The sequence below is a fragment of the Nelumbo nucifera genome, chromosome 8 (assembly GCF_055504915.1).
Source record: "Nelumbo nucifera cultivar China Antique chromosome 8, China Antique-T2T, whole genome shotgun sequence".
Classification (NCBI taxonomy): domain Eukaryota; kingdom Viridiplantae; phylum Streptophyta; class Magnoliopsida; order Proteales; family Nelumbonaceae; genus Nelumbo; species Nelumbo nucifera.
This window is the reverse complement of record NC_142656.1, coordinates 7,034,207-7,055,338: the sequence shown is the minus strand read 5'-3', so window position 1 is coordinate 7,055,338 and position 21,132 is coordinate 7,034,207. Positions and strand designations below refer to the sequence as shown.

At 36.1% G+C, this 21,132-nt stretch overlaps 1 protein-coding gene and 1 pseudogene across 1 annotated transcript in view; both read right to left on the bottom strand.

Annotated features, from left to right (window-relative positions):
• The window catches only part of LOC104588235 (uncharacterized), a 48,733-nt gene extending 36,500 nt beyond the window's left edge, over positions 1-12,233 (bottom strand). The window contains exons 1-6 of the mRNA XM_088892945.1: positions 11,039-12,233; positions 8,894-9,009; positions 6,073-6,281; positions 2,847-2,966; positions 1,310-1,438; positions 1,100-1,225 (exon numbers count right to left, since the gene is read on the bottom strand). Coding sequence (XP_088749071.1) covers positions 1,100-1,225; positions 1,310-1,438; positions 2,847-2,966; positions 6,073-6,281; positions 8,894-9,009; positions 11,039-11,877 — 1,539 coding nt within the window. The 5' untranslated portion in view covers positions 11,878-12,233. The remainder of the gene's footprint in view (positions 1-1,099; positions 1,226-1,309; positions 1,439-2,846; positions 2,967-6,072; positions 6,282-8,893; positions 9,010-11,038) is intronic.
• LOC148789591 (small ribosomal subunit protein RACK1 pseudogene) lies at positions 11,982-20,535 on the bottom strand (annotated as a pseudogene).
• Positions 20,536-21,132: the final 597 nt, after the last annotated feature.

The window sequence follows — 21,132 nt, the reverse complement described above, 5'->3', positions numbered from 1 at the left end:
TTATTGTCTGGCTTAGACGGTTCCAAACAAACTTGATTCAAGAGACAGAACAGATTAGATAAGGAATTAATTTCCCCATCCCTTAACCCCCTACGAAAACCAAAGTCCCAATTTGGAGCCAAAGGTGTACCCTCAATTGTGATACAGTTTGAAATGACCTCATTTTTATATAGACACAGAGAAAAGTGAAGGGAAAAAGTCCTTTAAAGGAAGATTACTGACCCAAATATCCTCTCAAAACCGGACACTGTTCCCAGAGCAAACATCACACCTGACAAACCTGAGAAACTGAGGAAGAACACTGTGAATGGCTTTCCAAGGTGTTGTCAAAGTAGCCTGCCCTGATACACCAGCATCCCACCCATTCTCTATATGTTCTTGGCCACAGGAGATCACTAGTCTTTCTACTGTGTTCTAGTCCCATTTGCTAAGTTAGCCCAGACCAAATTAGACAAGGAGCAACAATTTGGAGACAGATTCCCATCATACTTAGATTTACTAAATTATCAGCTTTCTGTCATCCAACATTCTAAATTTGAAATAACTGCTAACAGTAGCAAACCATTCCTTGATAGAACAGCTAGCAACATGTCCATTCCAAAAATAAATAAATAAATAAACCATAGACCTGGAAACGTAGAAACCTGAACAGCTCTAGTTGATTCTTTTTCATTGCTCCAGTGAAGCTTTTACTAGCAATATCCACTTGATTAAACATATTAACAAAAAATTGTGCAAAACCTTCTACAATAAAAGGAGCTTTTTGACTCCTCAGAATCATGTCTTACATTGTAAAATGATATATTTAATTACATCAGTTGTCTGGATCATCAAGACTAGACATGAAAATTACACTGCATTTTACTGCTACATTAAGGTTGAGATACTAATTAAAGAAACTTTTCTGGAGCAAAACAAATAAACTGTCCAGTATCACAATAACTAAAAAAAATTGACCCAACTTAAAGTTTGCAAACTAGTTCTTTTGGTATTAAAAAGATAAAAAATCAGAGGTACTGCAAAAACTCATTGATATATCAAAAGACTGAACCATGTAAAGAAACTCTTAAACAAAGACATGACAAAATATTCAACTTACATGGATACTGTAAAATAATGAGAGAATCAGACGTTGTGCTTCAATCTGATTTCCGGGCCCAGACAAATTTAGTAAACCTTGTCCATGAACTCCCAGATTTGCATTAGAGTGTATGACAGATGATTCCTGTCATGGTTAAGCATGTAACATGTGAGTGCATTATCAAACAACCTTCTGGAGAAAACGGCAAACATAGAATGACTAGAATACCTTGAGAACAATCAAATTGCTAGATTCAAGCAAAGACGTGGCAACCATTGCATCCCCACCACCATCTATGACCATCTTGGAATTCCACATCAATAGCATTTTTACGGACATACGCAAAGCCCCATATACCTAAACTTAATTGAAAGTAGTAAAAAAACACGTCATTAACTAATTATAACACTAACAGAAGGGAAAATAGGATAAACTGAAGATCAAATAAACAAACTGTAGGCAAAACAGTGTTGAAAATTAATTACAAGAATCATATGAAACAAATTAACAATGACAATATATATGAAGGTCTAAAGCCTTTTCTAATAAAAAGATATATCATCCAGTATTTTAGATGATATAACATCATTGACTAAGAAGAATGCTTCAATAGCAAAATCAAGAAGAAATTTTAACAAAACTAAAAAAATAACAGAATCAGTAAACAATAATTATACTGACATCAAACAAGAGATAAAGAAATAATAATTTTTAATCGGTAAAAAGAATCTAAAATGAGTAAAATAGTAAGTTAGAAACATAAATTAATAATAACCAAAGAGAATTATGTTAAAAGAAAATGAATATGCAAATAAAAAATTTGAAGGTCCACGATAACCCAAGAGAATTATCGGTTTCTATTTTTCCATTGTTAACAAATAACCAGTGCATTTTACAAAGAAAGCGGTGCACAAAGCAGAAAGGAAATGCTTCTGATAAAAATAAATAACAAAAAGCAAGAAAGAGTTTTGCACAATATTATTATTAACATCTCCAAAAACAAGTGTCAATCTTTCCCATAAGATGCCCTATCTGCATTTTTCTGAAATCTTTCTAATTAGAAAGCCAACCAAAATTATAGAACCAACATCATGATAACCCCAAAAGGGCAAAAGAAAGTCTGAAAAGATCCTCCTATAAACCCCATTTCAAGCAAATGAACTGCACCCCAAAGAATATGAATCCTGAGGGGGGAAAAGAGCCATGAGATACAAACCTCATATTCTTAAGGAAACGTTACCTTAGAATGGCAACAACAACAATCAGTTAAAATGAATTTTTTATTCCATCCATGTTCCTTATTATGAAAATGAGCCAGCATCCTGGATATGCTGTTAGAAGATATTAATTTCATAGTTCCATATGCCCTAGAAGTATACTTCTGATAACGTGACCAAGTTTTGCTGACTTCACTGGTGATAATAGTAAACATATTTTTTTGTTAAAATATGTTTTTTTCTTCCTCAAAAGGGTCATTACCCAATGATGGCCATCCAAGGTCTTTTTCTCCTATTAATAACAATGAAAAAATATCATTTAAATAACAGAGAGGAGGAAAGCAAGGAGATGAAAAAGCAAATGTGGAACAAATGGACTCTCCTGGCATTGACACTGAATCCTAGAAATATAGAATTACTTGACCCCATGATCAATTAAAATGATAATGCAGCTTATTAGGAGTGCGACTCAATTTATAATGCCAATTATCATTTAACTGCACAAAAAAGTTAACCACTTATGTGAAAAACAAACACTCACAGATTACCTTGATTACCGAATCACTCATTAAAAGCTCTTCTGCCATAAGTTCAAACTCTGATGAAGGATAGTGTGCTAGCCCAAAGCTCAAAACTCCACCACACAATAGACTAAGTTGCCCCTGGACCTATATATTGCACAGCAAATGAAGAAGCTTAAACCCCATTGAAACAATTGGTTTTATTCTCAAAATTGTTGTTCTCATAAACCACAAGAAATACATATTGCAGTCAAACAGATTTCAAGGATGCAGCTGATTAAAAAAAACGGATTTCAAGGATGCTTGATATAATAATTGGAAGGAGTTACTCCTTAATTGCAACTAAAATTATGATTCCTTGTTATGAATAAAACCTAAGCAAAACAGCCATACTTTTTCTTTTTTTTGAAAAGGTAAGGTAATATTACTTCTGAAGAAACACATACAAATGAAGGAGCAAACAAGACTGCCTCCACCACACAAACAGCATCAGATGTCCCATAAACTAACTGAATTTAGAATCAGGAACATGTTCTGATTTCTAAACTCAGGAACAACTGATAACCAAGAAGCTAGTTTAGCCATAATACAATTGATCAACTCATCAGAACTTTTACAAAGAGCACTAAAAACTCTGTTATTCCTCTCAGACCAAATAGTGCTGATCACTGCTGCGGGAATGGTCCTCCAAATGATTTTTCCTCTTTTAGAAAGACCTGGAATATACCAGCTGTGTAGAAGTTCCTGAATCGATCCTGGCATCACCCAGTAAATGCCCACCGCATGAAAGAAGTGATCAGCAACACAAGCACCAATGCACCATAAACCATACATACGACTTCTAAGCTGTACATCAATACAAGTTTTTCCTTATTTATCAAAAGAAGAAGAAAACGAAAAGAAAGGTAGGAAGAAAGAATTGTGATTTGTGAAACTATATACTCCATCAGAAATAACAGTTCTGAGGTGTTCCCTACACAAAACAGTTGTTTCTATTTATTTTCAGATAGAAGATTTGACACATAAATCAATATCACCAAATTTTCTTATATATATTATGTGTTTCCATGCTTTAAACAACTCCTTCATGTGCTCCCTTCCCCTAATCCAAAAAAAAAAACTCATTTGACCCCTGCAGTCTGCCCAACCCTCATCCCTTTCTGGGGTATGTTTTAGTTGAAGTTGAGACTTCAGAGTACATATTAACCATTTAAAATTGAACTAAACATAAACACAACTTCCAGTTCTAGTTGTTACAAAAGTTACATAAATGAGGGTATTCAAGGATTCCAAGGAATAAACTCCTTTTCATTGTTTTTCTTCAACTCAACTCAACTAAGCCTTGTCACAACTATATATGAATCCTGTTCCATCATTCCACTTTATTTATCGACATATCCGGTCTTTAATTATGGACCCTCAAATCATTTCTAACTGCTTCAACCCATGTCCATTTTGGTCCCCAACTCTTCTAAACCCTTCAATTTGCATCAGATCACTTCTTTTTACTGGTATTGTAGATGGCCTTCTCTACATGTGACCAAACCATCCTGGTCTACTTTTTTTCTTTTGAAAAGCAACAAAGGGAAAATATTCATTAAACACCAGGCTGCACACAAAAAATACAGCCAAAAAAGCATACATTGCTGGGCCTCCCAAGAGACCAGCCACAACTGACAACAGAGCAAAAATAAAATACAACAAAGCGAAAAACAGTACTGATTATTATCACCATCTTTTGTAGGTTTCCCACTTGTCCATCTCAACATTTGCATTTTTGCTACACTAATTTCTCAGACATGTTGTTTCCTGACTGCCCAAAACTCTGATCCACGCAACATTGCTGGCCTTATAACCATTTTATAATTTTTTTCTTCTAGCCTAAGAAGTATTCTCCAATCACATAGGATTCCAGATGCAACCCTCCATTTTGCCCATCTCACTCTAGTTCCACAAGTGACATCCTCCTCAACCTATTCCAGTCGCCCTTGTTATGGATTATCAAACCTAGATAATGAAAAAGATCATATTGAGATATCTCCTGGTCTCCTATTTTCATTTTTTTCTTACCTACCAACTTTGCATGTATTAAATTCTGAGTTCAGATGCCAATGACAACTGGAATAAGATTATTTTATTTCATTCCAACTCCATAAACCAATTTTAGAATTTTCAGTCTTGACTCACAAAGTTAATTCAAATAAATGATTTCCAAATAAATGGCTCAACCTTTTTTACTTTTTTATCATCAACAAATCAAAGAAATTTTATATATCTATTTTTGAACAGTAACAATATAAAACAAAAACAATTTTATTTATTTATTTATTGCTCTCAAAAAAGTAACAATATAACTTTATTACTGTCTAAAAAATAATTATATTGCATTACAGGTGCCTTGCACCCCTTTACAAAATGTTAGCCTTGGCCTACCCCTAACATTTCCTCAACTTGGTATTGAACCCCAATACATGCTGTTTCTATAAACCACAGATTTTGCTAAGCTGTCAGCCTAATGAATAGCTAACCTTGGAGTCCATCTCAATTGAGCTTCAGTTTCTATAGATAATTTTAGATTTAGAATCTCCATCAATATATTCCAGTACTTCCAAGGTCCCACTTCCATGTTCTTTAACCAAGCAATTACAGCTTTGGAGTCTCCATCAACCTTTAGTCCATTGTATCCAAGTGACTTTGGCAACCTAAAACCATGTAGCACTGCCCATAATTCTGCTGTAACTGAATCTCCACTCCCTATTGGTCCTGAAAGGATTGCTTGAATGTATTCCTCCCAATTCCTAAAAGCTCTCCCAATTCCAGATGGCCCTGGATTTTATTTATATAATATAAAAGTATAAGTAACCCCCTCCTATAAGAGCAATGAAAGAGGGGATAATACAAAAAAGTGCCCAGCACTGACTAAATCAAAATCCCATCTTTTAATCTCAGATCATATGCCCAAAACTAAAGATCATGATAAGGATGGTGCAAATTTAATGAACAGCAAAGGCATAACTATGCAAGTTATCTTGCAAAGCAGTCCTCTGACTCAACCAAAAGTGAAAGGAAAAGGTTCAAATAAAGAGATGTACAAATAAAGAGATGTACCTTTCTAAAGTACACTCAGTACATTCTGTATAAAAGCATGGTTGCTTTCTTATTATTAATAAAATATCTTTGATAGTTACTGATCAAAAACAAGTTCAAATAAAGATATCTAAAGGGCTCATGTAAGGGTTATATCTTTACTGACCTGCACACGACTCCAGAGCAGAGGAACAGCAGCTTTAGCATTATTTCGGACATAAACATTTGTCCATAGGGGCTGATTAGGAAACTCTAAAAGAAGTGTATCAGTGTTTGTTGACATGTTGTGATTGCTAACAATAAGGCTTCGAGGAACAGCATCATAAAAAGTCCCAGCAGCACCAGAGTTTTCTGGACAGCCAAAGCTTCTTCCTCCTGCAAACAAGGAAATTTTTGAAGAAGAATAAGAGTAAATTAAAAGGGCAGAAGCACAATATTATACAGGAAAAACCAAATTTTTTGGGAAACTCTTTGATCAAATGATCAGCATCCAGCATTTAAAACCCCATAGAATAATGGTGATAATGACAACAATGAAAATGACAAAATTATGGTTTCATTGTGTTCACAAGTTTTAGAGGATTTTAAAGGCATTTTCTTGGTGAGTTCATTGTATGACTCCTTTCATTAGAATTATGGTGGAACAGTATTATCACATAATGTTGTTAATTAATTCAACTATTCCTCCATGAGACAAGGCTTTTGCATGATGGTGTTGAGGGTTGTCTCTTGATGGTGGATCTTGAGAGCCAGGTGCTCTAATTTGGTAATAGGCGCATCATGCCCTAATGCAATGGAGAATGTCTAAACCATTTTCTTTATAGTGGTTCTCTACTGGTAACTATCAAGAACATCCTAATGCAATGGAGAGTGCCTAAACCATAATGCCCTATGACTCCTTTCAGTTGCCTTGGGGAACCAAGGCCCAGATAAAAACCCACATAAGAAAGAGATGATCAGACACTCCTCAGCATACCTTCAACAGCCTAAGAAGCAGCATCCAAGAACCACAACCAAAGCAACTTTAAAATAATTGTGAAGAAAAAAAAAAGTAAATTCAGTCCCCCAAATAAAAGCAGCAAGATAACTATCAAAAAGAACAAGCAGCAAGATGTCGACCATGATTTCACTAGGCTTCAAAGACCACAAGAAGAAACAATCTTTTGTTGAACAAGGATTTTTAATCAGTACTATAATTGGACAAGTTAAGCCCCCCCCCTTCTCCTTTCTTCCACTTTAATCCCCCACATCAAATTTCATAAAATTATAACTGGTGTTAAGACCAGATGTTAGTTTCCTCAAGAACCTCAACTGCCTCTTTGGATCCAACATATTTATTTCTAAACTCTTTAGACAGTTCATTGGCCTTTTAGAAAATAAGACCCCTTCCTGCAGACCACAGGCTTTCCTTGAAATACCATAACCTTTGCTAAAGCCTTGCATTTTCAAGAATGCAATGTTCATAAATCATCAAAATGATTGAGATGTTAGAAATTTTGGGGAAAAACCATGAAAGTGCAAGCTAGCGTGCTGATAAGGTCTTTCGATGTTTTTCCTGAAAAATTGGGGATTGAATCACACCTGAGACCAAATTATACTGGCAAAATTTGTCAGTTTTTGTCCAAAGTTTAAAACCACATTGAGGCCACTTCTGAATTCCCATGATTAATTCTTTCATTCCTAGTCTTGCCACTCATCTAGCTTTACATTCTAATCTCTGCTACATTTATCTTATGGGCATGCTGCTCCTAGATTTCCCAACACTACTGACATTATAGCTTGTATTACAAAAATTCCTGCTTAGTCCGATTGATATGAGTCAATCACAGAATAACACAAACACCAATTCACCCATACTGCTCAAAAAGTTAATGAGGGACATCCTTTTTAACCATGGTCTATGGGCTATAGAACCAAGGTATATTAGAGAGGGTTCTTTGTTTCCTGACCAATAACCTTATAAATATGCATTTTGCTCTATGTATTGTGTTTAATCCTACTAATCTTAAGACCTGCTGGATATAAAGCATTTTATTCTATGTGTTCTGTTTAAAAACAATTTAGACTTCTTAATTGGTACCACGTTGTAGGCAAATAAAATACAATAAGGAACCTCCTCAATAGGCACCAGTGAGTCTCTGAAATCTGAAATTACGGCAGTTGTGGAAGGGGTAAGTAGAGCAAGGGAGCTGAATGTGAAAATACTAAATGTCAAAGGTGATCCACAAGTGGTGATTAACTGGTTGCTAAACAAGGGAAATGAGTTGTCGGTATACAAAACTGAACTAAAAAGGTTTAAATGGATAACCAGATTCATGGACATTAAAATTCAATGGGTGCACAGGAATGCTCACAGCATGGCTTATTCTTTGGCAAAACAGGGGGTTGAGAGGAAGCAAATGTTTTGAGATCAGTTGTAATGCTTTTGGCTTGGAGATAAGATGTTTTATCTCCAGTTGCCTTATGTACAGTTGTACACACTGTAACTCTCTTAATATTTAAATGGAATTTACAGTTGTAGATCAAAGAAAAAAAACAAGGAACCTCCTCAAGCAAATGCTTATTCATCTCATCAGTCACCGATGCAAAAGTCTGGAATACAGGCTAGGGCTGCAAGTCAGGTTGCCCGAACTGAAGAATTTCAACTACATCAGGCTCGAGTAAGGGTGGCCCATTGAGAATTTGACAAATTCCCAACCCAACCTTACCCAGGTTGCACCCCTAACACAGGTTGACCCTATTTAGACCATTTTTAACTGGAAACTCTCTTGGAAGTTGGATCATCCCAAATGTTCTAAATTAGTTGTTGCAACATCATACATACCCTTAATTAGGTCTCAAAACACTTCTTTTGAAGATAAAATAAGAAACTTAAATGGCATTATCTCTCGATTGATTTTTGTTCAAAAGGTTACTCAAATGAAAATCATCCAATAAATTATTTTCTTCCTTTTTTTGGTTTTGAGAGAGAGAGAGAGAGAGATTACCATGAACAAATATCTTTGGGTCATCATGCCTACTGTAGATGTCAATAGAAACTCTTCCACCACCACCTCCACCAAAGCCATTGCCACCAGAGGCACTTATCCTTCCATTTCCATTCCTGCCCACCAGAAAAAAAACAAAAAAAAAGCATTAATTATATTTCCTATATAGGAGATGCCTAAGAAGACTTTTGAATACAATCATACACATGTACACCTATTTGTATATGGTTATATAAAATAGGCATATGCTCTTTTATCAGTTCTACAAGAAGATCGTTGCATAGTGTACAACATTTTATATATGTTGTATCAAGGAACTGTTCAACCTAAAAGCTTAAGCTGTTAGGTGAGGTCCCTGGATAGGTTTTTATTCTCTAACATGCCCCCTCACGTGAAAGCCCATCGGACTTCAAGAGTGGACAAGCACAAGTCCACCCATACCTTGTGCTGAAACTTAATTAATTATAATGGGGATTGGGGGCTACAAAGATCGAACACTAGACCACTTGGTAAAACAGGCTCTAATACCATCTCAAGAAACCATTCAACCTAAAAACTTAAGCTATTAGGTGAGGTCCCTGGATAGGTTTCATTCTCTAACACGCTGAAATAGAAGGTAAAACTCATATGAGGATAGTAGTCCTCAAAGAGTTTCAACCAGTGTTTCAAAAGGTTACCCTAAGCTCATAGAAGAGGCTCGTTTTATAGGGTTCGCTTCACATGGCTTATTACCATGTTTGGGTGAAATAACGATGAGTTTTTTTCTCTCAAAAAAAATTGTTGTTAAACAGGTAATTTACTATGCATTTGGTTGTACTTGTACTTACAATGTTTAGAGTCCAAACAATTTAGTGTATGTTGGGCTTGAATGTAGAAAGCTACAACCTTCAAAAATGGTCTCACTTTGTTCAATATGTTCTTTAGTTGCACATCTGGATTTTAAAACACTGGTTTGGTAAGGACGTTATAGTATTAGGAATAGGCTGGATACTTCAAATTCACAATGCCATGGAATGCACTTAAAATGTCAGAGACATGTAGGGAATTTATACTTCCATCCAGTTGTCTCCTCTGGCATGAAAATCATGATATATAGTAGCTTCATGTAAAAGGAAGATAATCATAAAACCAGGCCTTAAAATACTAACATATCATTTCCATAAATCTTATTAAACAGTGTATGCTCAGCTACGTTGTCCATCCCCCTATCCTACTTAAAGTATCAAAACACAAGCTCAAAAGTGTGCATTGTGGTCATTCAACAGACCACTCTTATAGTAATCAAATCAATAACTGTCATGGTCAAATTACTCCATTATTAAAGATGTAGACGTTTCTATTTTCCAAAAGGTCACCAAGGGAAACTCCACATGATTCTTGCAATGTTACCCAAGGGGATGGTATGTCATGTCATCTCCAAAGAAAGTACAATAAGTCACCACAAATGGAATAATGAATATCAAATCTAACCAAGAAGAGCAGTGAATATATCAAAAAAGGGCAAGGTTCCATGGACCTATGAAAAAAAATGACCACTAAACTCCATAGACTAACCCTATGATCATCCTCCTTGGGGAATAAAATACCTCTTAAGATACCCCAGTATGAAATTAGAAATTCAAGCAATGGTGGAAGATAAAGTATTGACACATCTAGTGAAGGATAAGGATCTATTCTCATTAATCAATTAAAGTCATCGTTTAAGCTTCCAGTGGAGTCGAATTATTTCCACTGAATGTTTTCATTTATGTGGAAATCAAAGTAAAACCCTTCATTCAAAATTTCAGCAGCGATGAGTGGTAACAGAGGCACTGACATAGTTTGGTATCCAATGATTGTGTACCATACTAAAGTGGTTGACTTATTCATACAAACAATGATAGAGGTTAAACCAAAATATCATAATCTCAGCTACTTACACCATTACGTAGTATCTGGCTTTATTCAATGAACAATATCAGTGCAACATCCAGGTATAAGAGAGACAGAAGGCACAACGAAATTTTTTTTCATTAATTCCTTCAATCAAACAGCAGGCAAATAAGCATTATCAGAGAAATAGAAATTAAGGGTAGAGGGTGGAAGGCAAATAGCTGTATATGCATTAATAAGTTACTGTAATAAAGTAATGAGGGAAGAGATTACATCTTATGAGCCTTGATGCAGATGCTGCCACCAGAACCTCCTCCACCTTTGAGACCGGCATCGCCTCCATCAGCTAAAACAGTTCCATTGATGTCAAGAGAATTAATTATCTCGAGCTTAATCCGCCCACCACCAGCACCACCATAGTCCTCCGCTTTGCTAGTCGTGCCACCCTTACTACCATAACTCCACGGAGTTGTGAGTGATGACCAAGAGTAAGCATCGCCACCCCACACATCATCTGGAAGCTTTGACTTATCCGTTAAGCAGCAAGCACCTCTGCCCCCATGCCCTCCACCAGCCCCATCAATACCCTGCGGAGTGCCACTTGTCTGAGCAGGGGGAGCACCAGCCAAAGCTGTAGTATTGATTGTGGAACCGCTAAGCAGGCTCGCGTTGTTTGCTTTCAAAATAAATGTTCCCGACACAATAGACGCATTCTCGCCCAAAGTAAAATCTCCGCTAATGTTGATGGTAATTGAACATCCAGCAACCGGGCAACTGAAGGATACGCCGGGAAGGATTTTTAAACTGCCATTCCCTTCTATGTACACATCATCCTCGAGCTGCAAGTCGGTAACGAACTGACAAGAAGTATTCAGCGAACCCACTCCCTTGAGATCTTCCTCACAAGATACCGATGGAGGATGCGGCGGAGGAGGAGGAGGTGAGGGAGGGGAGTAATCATGACCGAACAAATCGAAGTCGGAATCAACGATAGAGAAATCGTCTGTTGAAGCATAAATAAAACCAATTTGGGACAAAAAGATAGGGCTGGTAGAAATGATGAATCCGTGAAAGACGAACAAATGAACGACCCACAGAAAATCTATCGCCATCCACAGGGATAGGAATTCATCACAGCAAAAAGACTAATAAATCTGAAATGAACTGCATCTGAACTGCCGGAAGTAACAATGGCACCAGAACCAAGACGAAAACCCTAGAAATCCCACAAAAGGGGTGCCTGCAAAAAACCACGGAAACTAGGAAACCTGTCTGTTAAATCTAACTGTTGGCCCCGAATTGATATTGTTAATTAACAAATCTAAGGAACCTAAATCCCACCTCCAAACCAGAGAAACAGTAGTAAAAATGGTTGAAAATTGTAAATCTATACCACCTTTTTCAGATGATATTTCTTTCTTAATAGTATTGTTAAAAGGAATGTGTAATAACAAAAGGGGAACCAAAGACGGATAAAGAGAACAAAAGGAATTCTTTTTTATGTTGTTGAAAAGCTTTTTATTTTTAATTTTCCTTTTTTGGTTTTAATCGCACTATCGTCGTTACGGTAATAACCATACCACCCTAAGGCTGTAATGGTGATTTCTGAATGGTGATAAGGGGTGGGGCCCCGTTCCCTGATTGGCTTAGGCTGAGCAGAGCTGTCAATCAAGTCAAGTGTTTCTGTTCCGCTCCCTTCTTAAATCTCTCAACTAAACCGGAAGTCCCGAACCGAACCGAGTGGCGGCTGGGGAATGCCTTAGCTTAGCTACCAAGCAAACCCAGATCCAGATGTTTGTTTTGGGGACGGGCCTTACAGGACGAGTCCTACTGCAGAAGAATTTCGATGGCCCAGAGCAAGGTGGCAGCCCAAACTCTCAACGTGGTCGCACTCACGCGGTCACGCTCTTGTCCAGGTGAAAAGTTTCGGCCATGGCAGCTCCACGTGGTAAAATTGAGCCCTCTTTTTAGGGGCCAGAGTAGTCTGAGATGTAGACGGGAGGAGGACCACGTAGTCCTTAAATTTCTGGGCAAGGCGGAATGGTCATTTTCCTGTTCATTAAAATTTTGAAAAATCCAGCAGCTTGATATAACCGAGGAAAACAAAGACTCCAATCTCCAACGACCTTTAAATGTGGAGTAAATGCCCATAAAAGCCTAGACCTAGAGTCACGTAAGCTATCATGGACGGTACTGATTAGCCATGTCATCCCTGGATTCGATAATATCCCTGATTATTAACTTTTACTCTATATTCTAGAATGGCATTTGCCCTAACGTCAAGGGTTGGATGGCTGTGGGGCACATATATTCGATGAGTGACGTGGGGCGTTATTATTGGTTATACAACTACTAAGAAGGCCATTAGGGAGTTTACATCTCCAACCCACAACGTCCCACAGCACATCTTTGCCGTGTATTGGGAACATTTTCCAATGATGACACCATTGATTCTAGTACTATCATCAAAAGATATTCCTAATACATGATGGGGATGTGATATGGAACGTTATGGGGAGAATTTGTTCTTCACAAAGGGTGCCTCACACGCACATCCTACTATGCATTGGGAATATATTCTATATTTTTAAGTTATTATTCACAGGAGATGTTCCCAATACACGGTGGATGTGGATGTAAGGCACCCCAAGTGTAAGGAACTGATCGGGGGCTGAGATTGTAAACTCGCTATCACATTCATTTACTCTTAGATTATTCATATATGATAGGTGCAAGAAAATATTACAGGAGATGGAGATCATATGGTGGTTAAGTATTTACCTAATAGTAATCTTTTTAAATAACCATACAGGGCAACATAGAACAATGATAGTAAGTTCCCAAAAATCAAAACAGCATATAACAATTAAATCCCTATAAGTGAAATTATTATGGACTTCATTAGAATGCACATGATTAGCAAGACAATCTGCAACCACCTAATAGTGATTATGACATTATATCCTCGTAATTTCGAATTTTATTTTTGAAGAAAGGTAGGGGTGAGTATGGATCCTGAATTGAATCTGGGTTAATTTTAAAAATTTTGAATTAAAACCTATTATTGTAAAAAAATAAGTTTCTAAGGCCATCTCTATTATTGATGGTTTCAAGGTAGATTCCAAAGTCTACCCATGGAATCTGTTTTTATAAAAATAGTGGTAATAGAATCACAATCATAAAATGTTTAAACTTGATTTTTAATTATGATAATATATAAATTCAAAATTTATATTATCTTTGTTTGTTAAATTGAGTAATTTAATCTTTAGATTATTATTATGTTAATATATAGTTTAAAATTTATCATTTATGATCTAAGTGTAAATATTAACTTCTCCATTACTTATTGTAAGCATTCAAATATTAAATAGAAGCAAAAGTATAATGGTGAAGTGAGACCATAATCTTTACATCCTCAAAGGTTCCAAACTCAATTACACCAAAGCTAGTTCTTCAAGTTGATTTGGGTAGATCCATCCCTAGACCCTAAAAATAGCAGCCAAGCTTAATTCCAAGAATTAGATACTGAACCCTATCCAATAAAATATTGCGCAAGGTTAGTTCAAGGCTAATTTGAGATCAATTACGTTTGGTTCCGGGGTAGAACCTACCAATTTAATCACCCATAATAAATAGTAAGTCTCTTATTAATACTATATCTACTGGTGCCTGTTTTTTTTTTATGACAAATGGTTAAATTTTGTAGGTAAATTATTTAAAGTACCCCTAAGATTTTTTTTTTTTTAATAATTGAAGTATCCATAAGGGTGCAGCCTTTCAAAACCTTTGTTGTAAGTCATGCCATTAAATTGAACAATTTGACTTTTTTACCCCTAACTATTCTTCGAATTTTTAAAACATTCCACTTTTTTCGCATTTCTGCCACTCAAACTTCGGCCAACGAAATGACAACACGGTTCGATCACCCCGATTTGAATGCTATTGCAAGTATGACTGTAGAGAGAGAGACTTCAACCATCAACCCCATCTCTTGCAATCGTATCGATCAAACGCTTCCGCAGTCCATCATTGCAGCTTTAACATTCAATAATCCACCGCTGATCGCATACTCCATTCAAACTTGATCAAAGCAAAACTAACCCAGCCGGATGCGTCTCAATCAATTGATCCGTACGTATCAACTAACTTCATCAGTTGAATCCATCTGAGTTTTATAGCAATAGCGCGGTTGGCCCTCCATTGCTAAACGAGTTAATTTCTTGGGCTAAATAAAGGGTAAAATTGGGTTTTTAAAGTATGTCACGCCGGTGCTACATACAAATGAATTGTGGCTTTTTTTGCTTTATAGGGTTATACAATCGGGGTAGTTAATCCCCTCCCTTGACGTAGTATTTGTCACATTATGTAATAGTACAAAGTAGGTTTTAAGAGGCTCCATTTGATTTGTGGGATGGGATGAGAAAAAGGAAATATTTCAAAAATATTATTTTTTCTATTATTTGTTTCGAGGGAAATAGAGGGATGGGGTGAGAAAAACATGTGATGAAGGATCCCAAAATCATGTAATCGGGATCACACCAAAACATTGTGACCCCGGTGGAAAAATTCGAAAAAAGTCAAGAGCGGCAACGAACCAGCGATGGTTCATTCTCTCTCTCTCTCTCTCTCTCTCTCCTTCATTTTCGTTTTTCTCCCCTGTTACCATCGAACCAAACATTGTTCATTGCCTTCCCCTTTCAAATAGAGGAGGCGGTGGTGGCAAGAGAACTAATGCGTAAAGACGATTTGCTACCATCGAACAGAGGAGGTGGCAGTCTGTTACCATTGAACCGGACCCTGTTCTCTGTCTCTCCCTCCATCTTCCTCTTCTCTCTTATCCTCACCTTCTTCTTCTTCCTATTCTTCTCGTCTTCCTCCCCTTTTAATTTCTTTCTCTTGCTTTCTCAACACTCCTCTCTCTCTCTATTGGTGTGTTTTTTGTTTCATCGTTAGGCCATTGCAACTCCTCTTTTTGTCAAAGATAATAGGGGAGTTGCAGTCATGGAGCTCTCTTCTTCATCTTACATGAATCCAACGAAGAACCAGGTCGTGATAGTACTTTTTCTATTATTTTCCCATATATAAAATCAAACAATGGAAAGTTAAATTTTTACACCTTCCCATCCCATCCCATCCCACCCAAATCTTCTCACAAACCAAACGGAGCCTAAAGGGTCCTTAAAGTATTTTCAGAAACCTCATAAGTATCTTAAGTAATTATTTTAATTAATTTAGATTTGATGTCAAAGATATGTTAAACCGAAAAAAGGAACGTTTAAATTTTGGATTTTCTTTTATAATCAAGTTTTGGACTTTGCTGAGCTGCTTTGAAGAAGCCACTAAAAGAGGCTTCAATGAACAACCTTCTTTTCTTTTTCTTTTCTTGTTTTTTTTTCTTGACAGAGGCTGAAGGATAATATATTTGGGCTTCGGGCTTCACAGTTCTTCCGAATCCAAAAGGCTACATGGATACCAAACACCATCTAATTGATTAGGATGCCTAAAAGGTCAATGAACCACTGGTTCAAACATCCACTCTGGTCCAAGTCTAACAACACTGCTCTAGTCACTCATAGCATATGAGAAGATCTAATATGAAATAAGATTATGGGGTGCAATTGCAGAGATCACATTAGTGTCCCACACGGCGTACTCCACATGCACATCTCAGTATGCATTGGAAATATCTCTGGTACTTGTCATTGGGAGGTGTTTTCAATATACTTATACACTACTGGGATGTGCTATGGGGTGCCGATGTGAACTCGTAGTTGCATGGAATGCCTAAACATTGTAAGGGATGCCTAATGAAATACATTATAAAGGGGTAATTGAATGGTGCAAGCGGAAGAGTGAAATAGTAAACCTTAGGTATAAGTAGAGGAATTGGGCCGGATTTGTTCTTCACACTGATCTCACAGCCACATCCCATCATGCATTGGGAACACCTCTCATGAATAATAATTTACAAGCACAGGAGATGTTTCCAATGTGTGTTGGGACATTTTATGAGGTCTGTGTGAGGAGCGCTCAGTGAGAAGCAGATCCGAACTCTAAGTAAAGAGTGGTTGATCACATGTAATGCAATGCAATGGATGTAATTCCTAGAAAAATATGATATTATACATTAAGAAGGTGTTTGGGTATAGTGGCATTGCATTGTCAACTTGTCCTTGCATTTTGAGTTGATTAATACAAATTAAAGAGATATATTTTTATTTGAGATGTTTTGAATTGATCAGCATAAATTGCTATTCCTACCTAAAATGTTAAATTTGATGGTTCTCACAAGTTGCAACCCATAAATATGTATTTTTATTTAATTAAAATGGCATCGATATATGATATAACAACACAAATCTCTCACAAATTTGTATTGGTCAACTCAAAATGCAATGATAATAAGCACCATGAACTAATATAATTATTTATTAGTTCTCATGATTTTCCTGAGTTCAAATCAGACACCTACAAGATCGCCCCCCACAACATCCCACAACACATTCTCGCCGTGTATTGGGAACATCTCCCGATGATGACATCATCGTTTCTTGTATTATCATCGGGAGATGTTCCCAGTGCAAGGCGGGGATGTGTTGTGGGGGGCTGATTTGATCTCGATTTCCCCCTTTGCTTTCTCATGATTCCCCCCTCTCTTTGAAATCCCCCCCTCTGCTTTCTCATGATTTCCCATGAACTAATATAACTACTTGATAAGACAAAATACTGTATTTGATCAAAATTTTACACGTGATTTTAGATGAAGGGAATGCTATTTAAATGACCACTAGTGGTTGTTTGATATCACTTATTTTAAATACTTATTTGAATAAATACTTAAAATAAGTGGTGGGACCACTCACTAAGTGGCAAATAATTATTTATTCATGTTTAACAAAAAGTCGGGAATAAGAACTTATTTTGAATGTAAGTGCATCAAAAATAAGTTAGCCAAAGGCCCTGTTTGATGATTAATAAATACTTGTTATGTTTATTTTAACATAAACCATTTAAATTAGAAGTACTTATTTTAACAATCATTTAAGGTTGTTTGGTAATCCATTTTCCAAATCACTTATTATGTTTTTAAACACTTATTGGGGTGGGGATGTTTGGTAAGCTACTTTTCTCATAAGTGCTTATATTGATACAAATGATAATTTTGGCTATCACTTCACTTAGATATATATATATATATACAATGGTTTTCACATGTTATACTATACATTTCAACTAGGAATCCACATGGACCCAAACAACAACAACAACAACAACAACAAGAATAATAATAATAATAATAATAATAATAATAATAATAATAATAATAATAATAAAACAATTAAATCTTAACAAATTCATATATAAAACAAGTAACACAAATCAATAATAAATAAACGACAAAAAACATAAAACATACCTGATTCTTCCCTTGGGTTGCCTTGGGCTTCAAGTCCTAGACAATGCTATTGCTCTCTAGATCCCAAATCTTAACATTCTCATGCATCGTTGCACACAACCAGTACCTGTTCAGGCTGAAGCACAAAGCATGAATGATAGCACCAACATCAAGCGAGTAAAGCCTCTTTCCTTTTGCCAAATCCCATAGCGGTGTGACACCGTCCTTCACCCAATTAGCGTGGCTATCGACATCCTAGATATAGTACTTGCATTCCCCAAGGGTGTTCCATAGCTTGATGGTGCGATCACGAGACACAGAGACAATCTGACGGTTGTCGATCGAGAATGCCATAGAGAGAACATCCTTGCTGTGGCCGACGAAGCGGCGAGTGGTGGTTTCGGTATTAAGGTCCCATAGACGAAGCTCGTTGTCCCAGGAGATGGAGAGAGCAAACTGACCATCAGACGAGAGGACAACGTCCTGTATGAAGTGAGAATGGCCAGTGAGATGATGGCGTGGGACACTGTATATGCCCTCTTCCTTGGTGAGGTGCCAAACAAGGACCGACCAGTGAGACGCCGGTGGACCTGCAATTGGTGCGTTGCTACCTGGTAAAGATGTTCGAATGAATGGAGAATGAGGTATAACCCTCACGTGGGGGTATTTTAGGTATTACAAGAAAAGATTAGGGACTGGTTTGTCTCATTTTTTGGAGAAGTACTTTTTCAAGAAGTGTTGAAAAAAAAAACCAACTTAAAGTCACTTTTTTAAAGAAGCACTTCTTTAAAAAAAGTACTTCCCCACTTTTTTACTAAACACACAAAACCACTTAATGTGTGGTCCCAGTTCTTAAAAGAAATACTTATTAAAAGAAGTACTTATAAGTGTTCTCAAACATAGGCTAAGACTGTTTATTTTAAGTGCTTATTTAATTTCAATGAGACAAATTTGTCTCCAAAAAAAATTTAAAATGACCAACACTACCCTAAAAATGGAGAAGATGACCCAAACCCTATTATCTTTTCCAGTTGCGCAAGAAACTTGTAATGATGGCGGTAGGAAGACCAAGTGGACAATTGGTGATTCTCCAAGTCTTGGTATGGTGATTCCCCATGCGAATTTCTCCATTCCTCTATCGTTTTCTTGAGATTTCTCTGATTTTTTGGGTCTTAAACCCATTCTTGTGCCACTTGCATAGTAGATCTAAGCTTGGGACGATAACCACCCATCTAGCCAGCAACGATTCCAGTTATGGTGACTTCTGAGCATTTATTAACTTTCTTAGAAAAATACAATTTTTTTTTTTAGTTTTTTACAAATTACTATGAATCAACATGACATTACCCAAATATATATATATATATATATATATATATATATATATATATATATATATATTGCTTATAATATTGATTGCATTATCTTCATTGATTATATATCAAAACTACAAAAATATTATATGTTAATGGAATATTATTTTGGATTTATTTGGTGCTTGACTTGTTTCTTTCTGTTTCCTTTTGTTATGATATTATAATTTTGTTTATGGTTATGAGATAAAAATAGTGATGTAATGTTTTTGGTTATTTTCCTAAGGTCATGTTGATTCTCTAGTTATTTTTACGTCAATTATCCAACTCAACCACTGTTTTTTAAATAATTTTTTTTAAAGTACTTGTAAAAATACTTTTTGAAAGTAATTTTGTGTAAGTACTTATTGAAAGTTTTTTTTTGTAAAAAAATGCTTCTGTTAAAGTATTTTTTTGAAAGTACTTCTGTGAATATTTTGGAAGTACTTTTTGATAGTAATTTTGTAAAAGTAATTCTTGAAACTAATTTTGTAAAATCACTTTTAAAAGTAATTATGTCAAAATATATTTTTTTAAAGTAATGATTATAATTAGTAAAAACTATAATACACTCCACCTCAAAATTTGAAATTCAACTGTAGAGCTACAACAATTCAAAATTTCAAATACCCCCACCTATTGTACTAATACCCGCCTGTGTATGGCATCAATTTTGAACTAGCACCTACCCCAACTGTACGGTGGAGTTAAGATTTGTTGGGGTGGACTAAACAATAAAAACCCCTTATAATCATTATTATTAGCACCATTCTTCTTCTTCAAAAAAAAAAAACAATTTATATGCATTTATTAAGTTGGGTTAAAACTGTCACTCCTCCAAAAATAAACAATTATTGGTTAAGTGGCTCACCAATTATAGTCTATCCCCAATAAGTACTTAAAATAAGTGCAAGTGGTTTGAGAAAGGATCTACCTTTTAGGACTTTTACACGGATTCCTCACTTCATTTTACTCACATTCCTAACTTTTCCTCATACTTACAGACTTGCAAAGGCCATCACGGCCTATACCCCATTAAATGGCAATTATTTTTAAACATTTTGGTTGGCTAATAACATCTCAATGACATGTCATGCCACTTGCAAAGCAAGTACCGAGTAAGCCTTAATTTCTCACTCTATTTTGTTAGTGAAAGGAACCATGGTAGAAGATTGCCTTCCATGTACTAGGCTGATCTCATTCATTCCACCATCTTTAAGCAAACGTTTGAGAAGGAATAGCCTGAAATCAATTTTTTTTTTCTTTGGCAAATCAGATTAGGTACAAGTTTAGGCATCCACAGAAACCCACAAGTTGATGTGAATCTATCTCAATTTTGCCTGTGTATGGAGAATAATTTCCTAATTGGATCAAGTAGGCACCTTTCCTTAGGCAATCGGCTTATGCCAGATGGTGTGGTAGATCAAAATCATCCACGATGTGGACCTTTGGATTGGGCATGTGTTACAATCTTCTAGTCCTAACCCTATGATCCACCTTGCATTTTCTTTTTTTAAAAGGCCCTAGGCAATATGTTAAGAGGAATTATTCATTAATGTGTTTGGTTAAAACATCAAGATTTACAATGTTACTAAAAAAAACAAGGGGTGGAATGC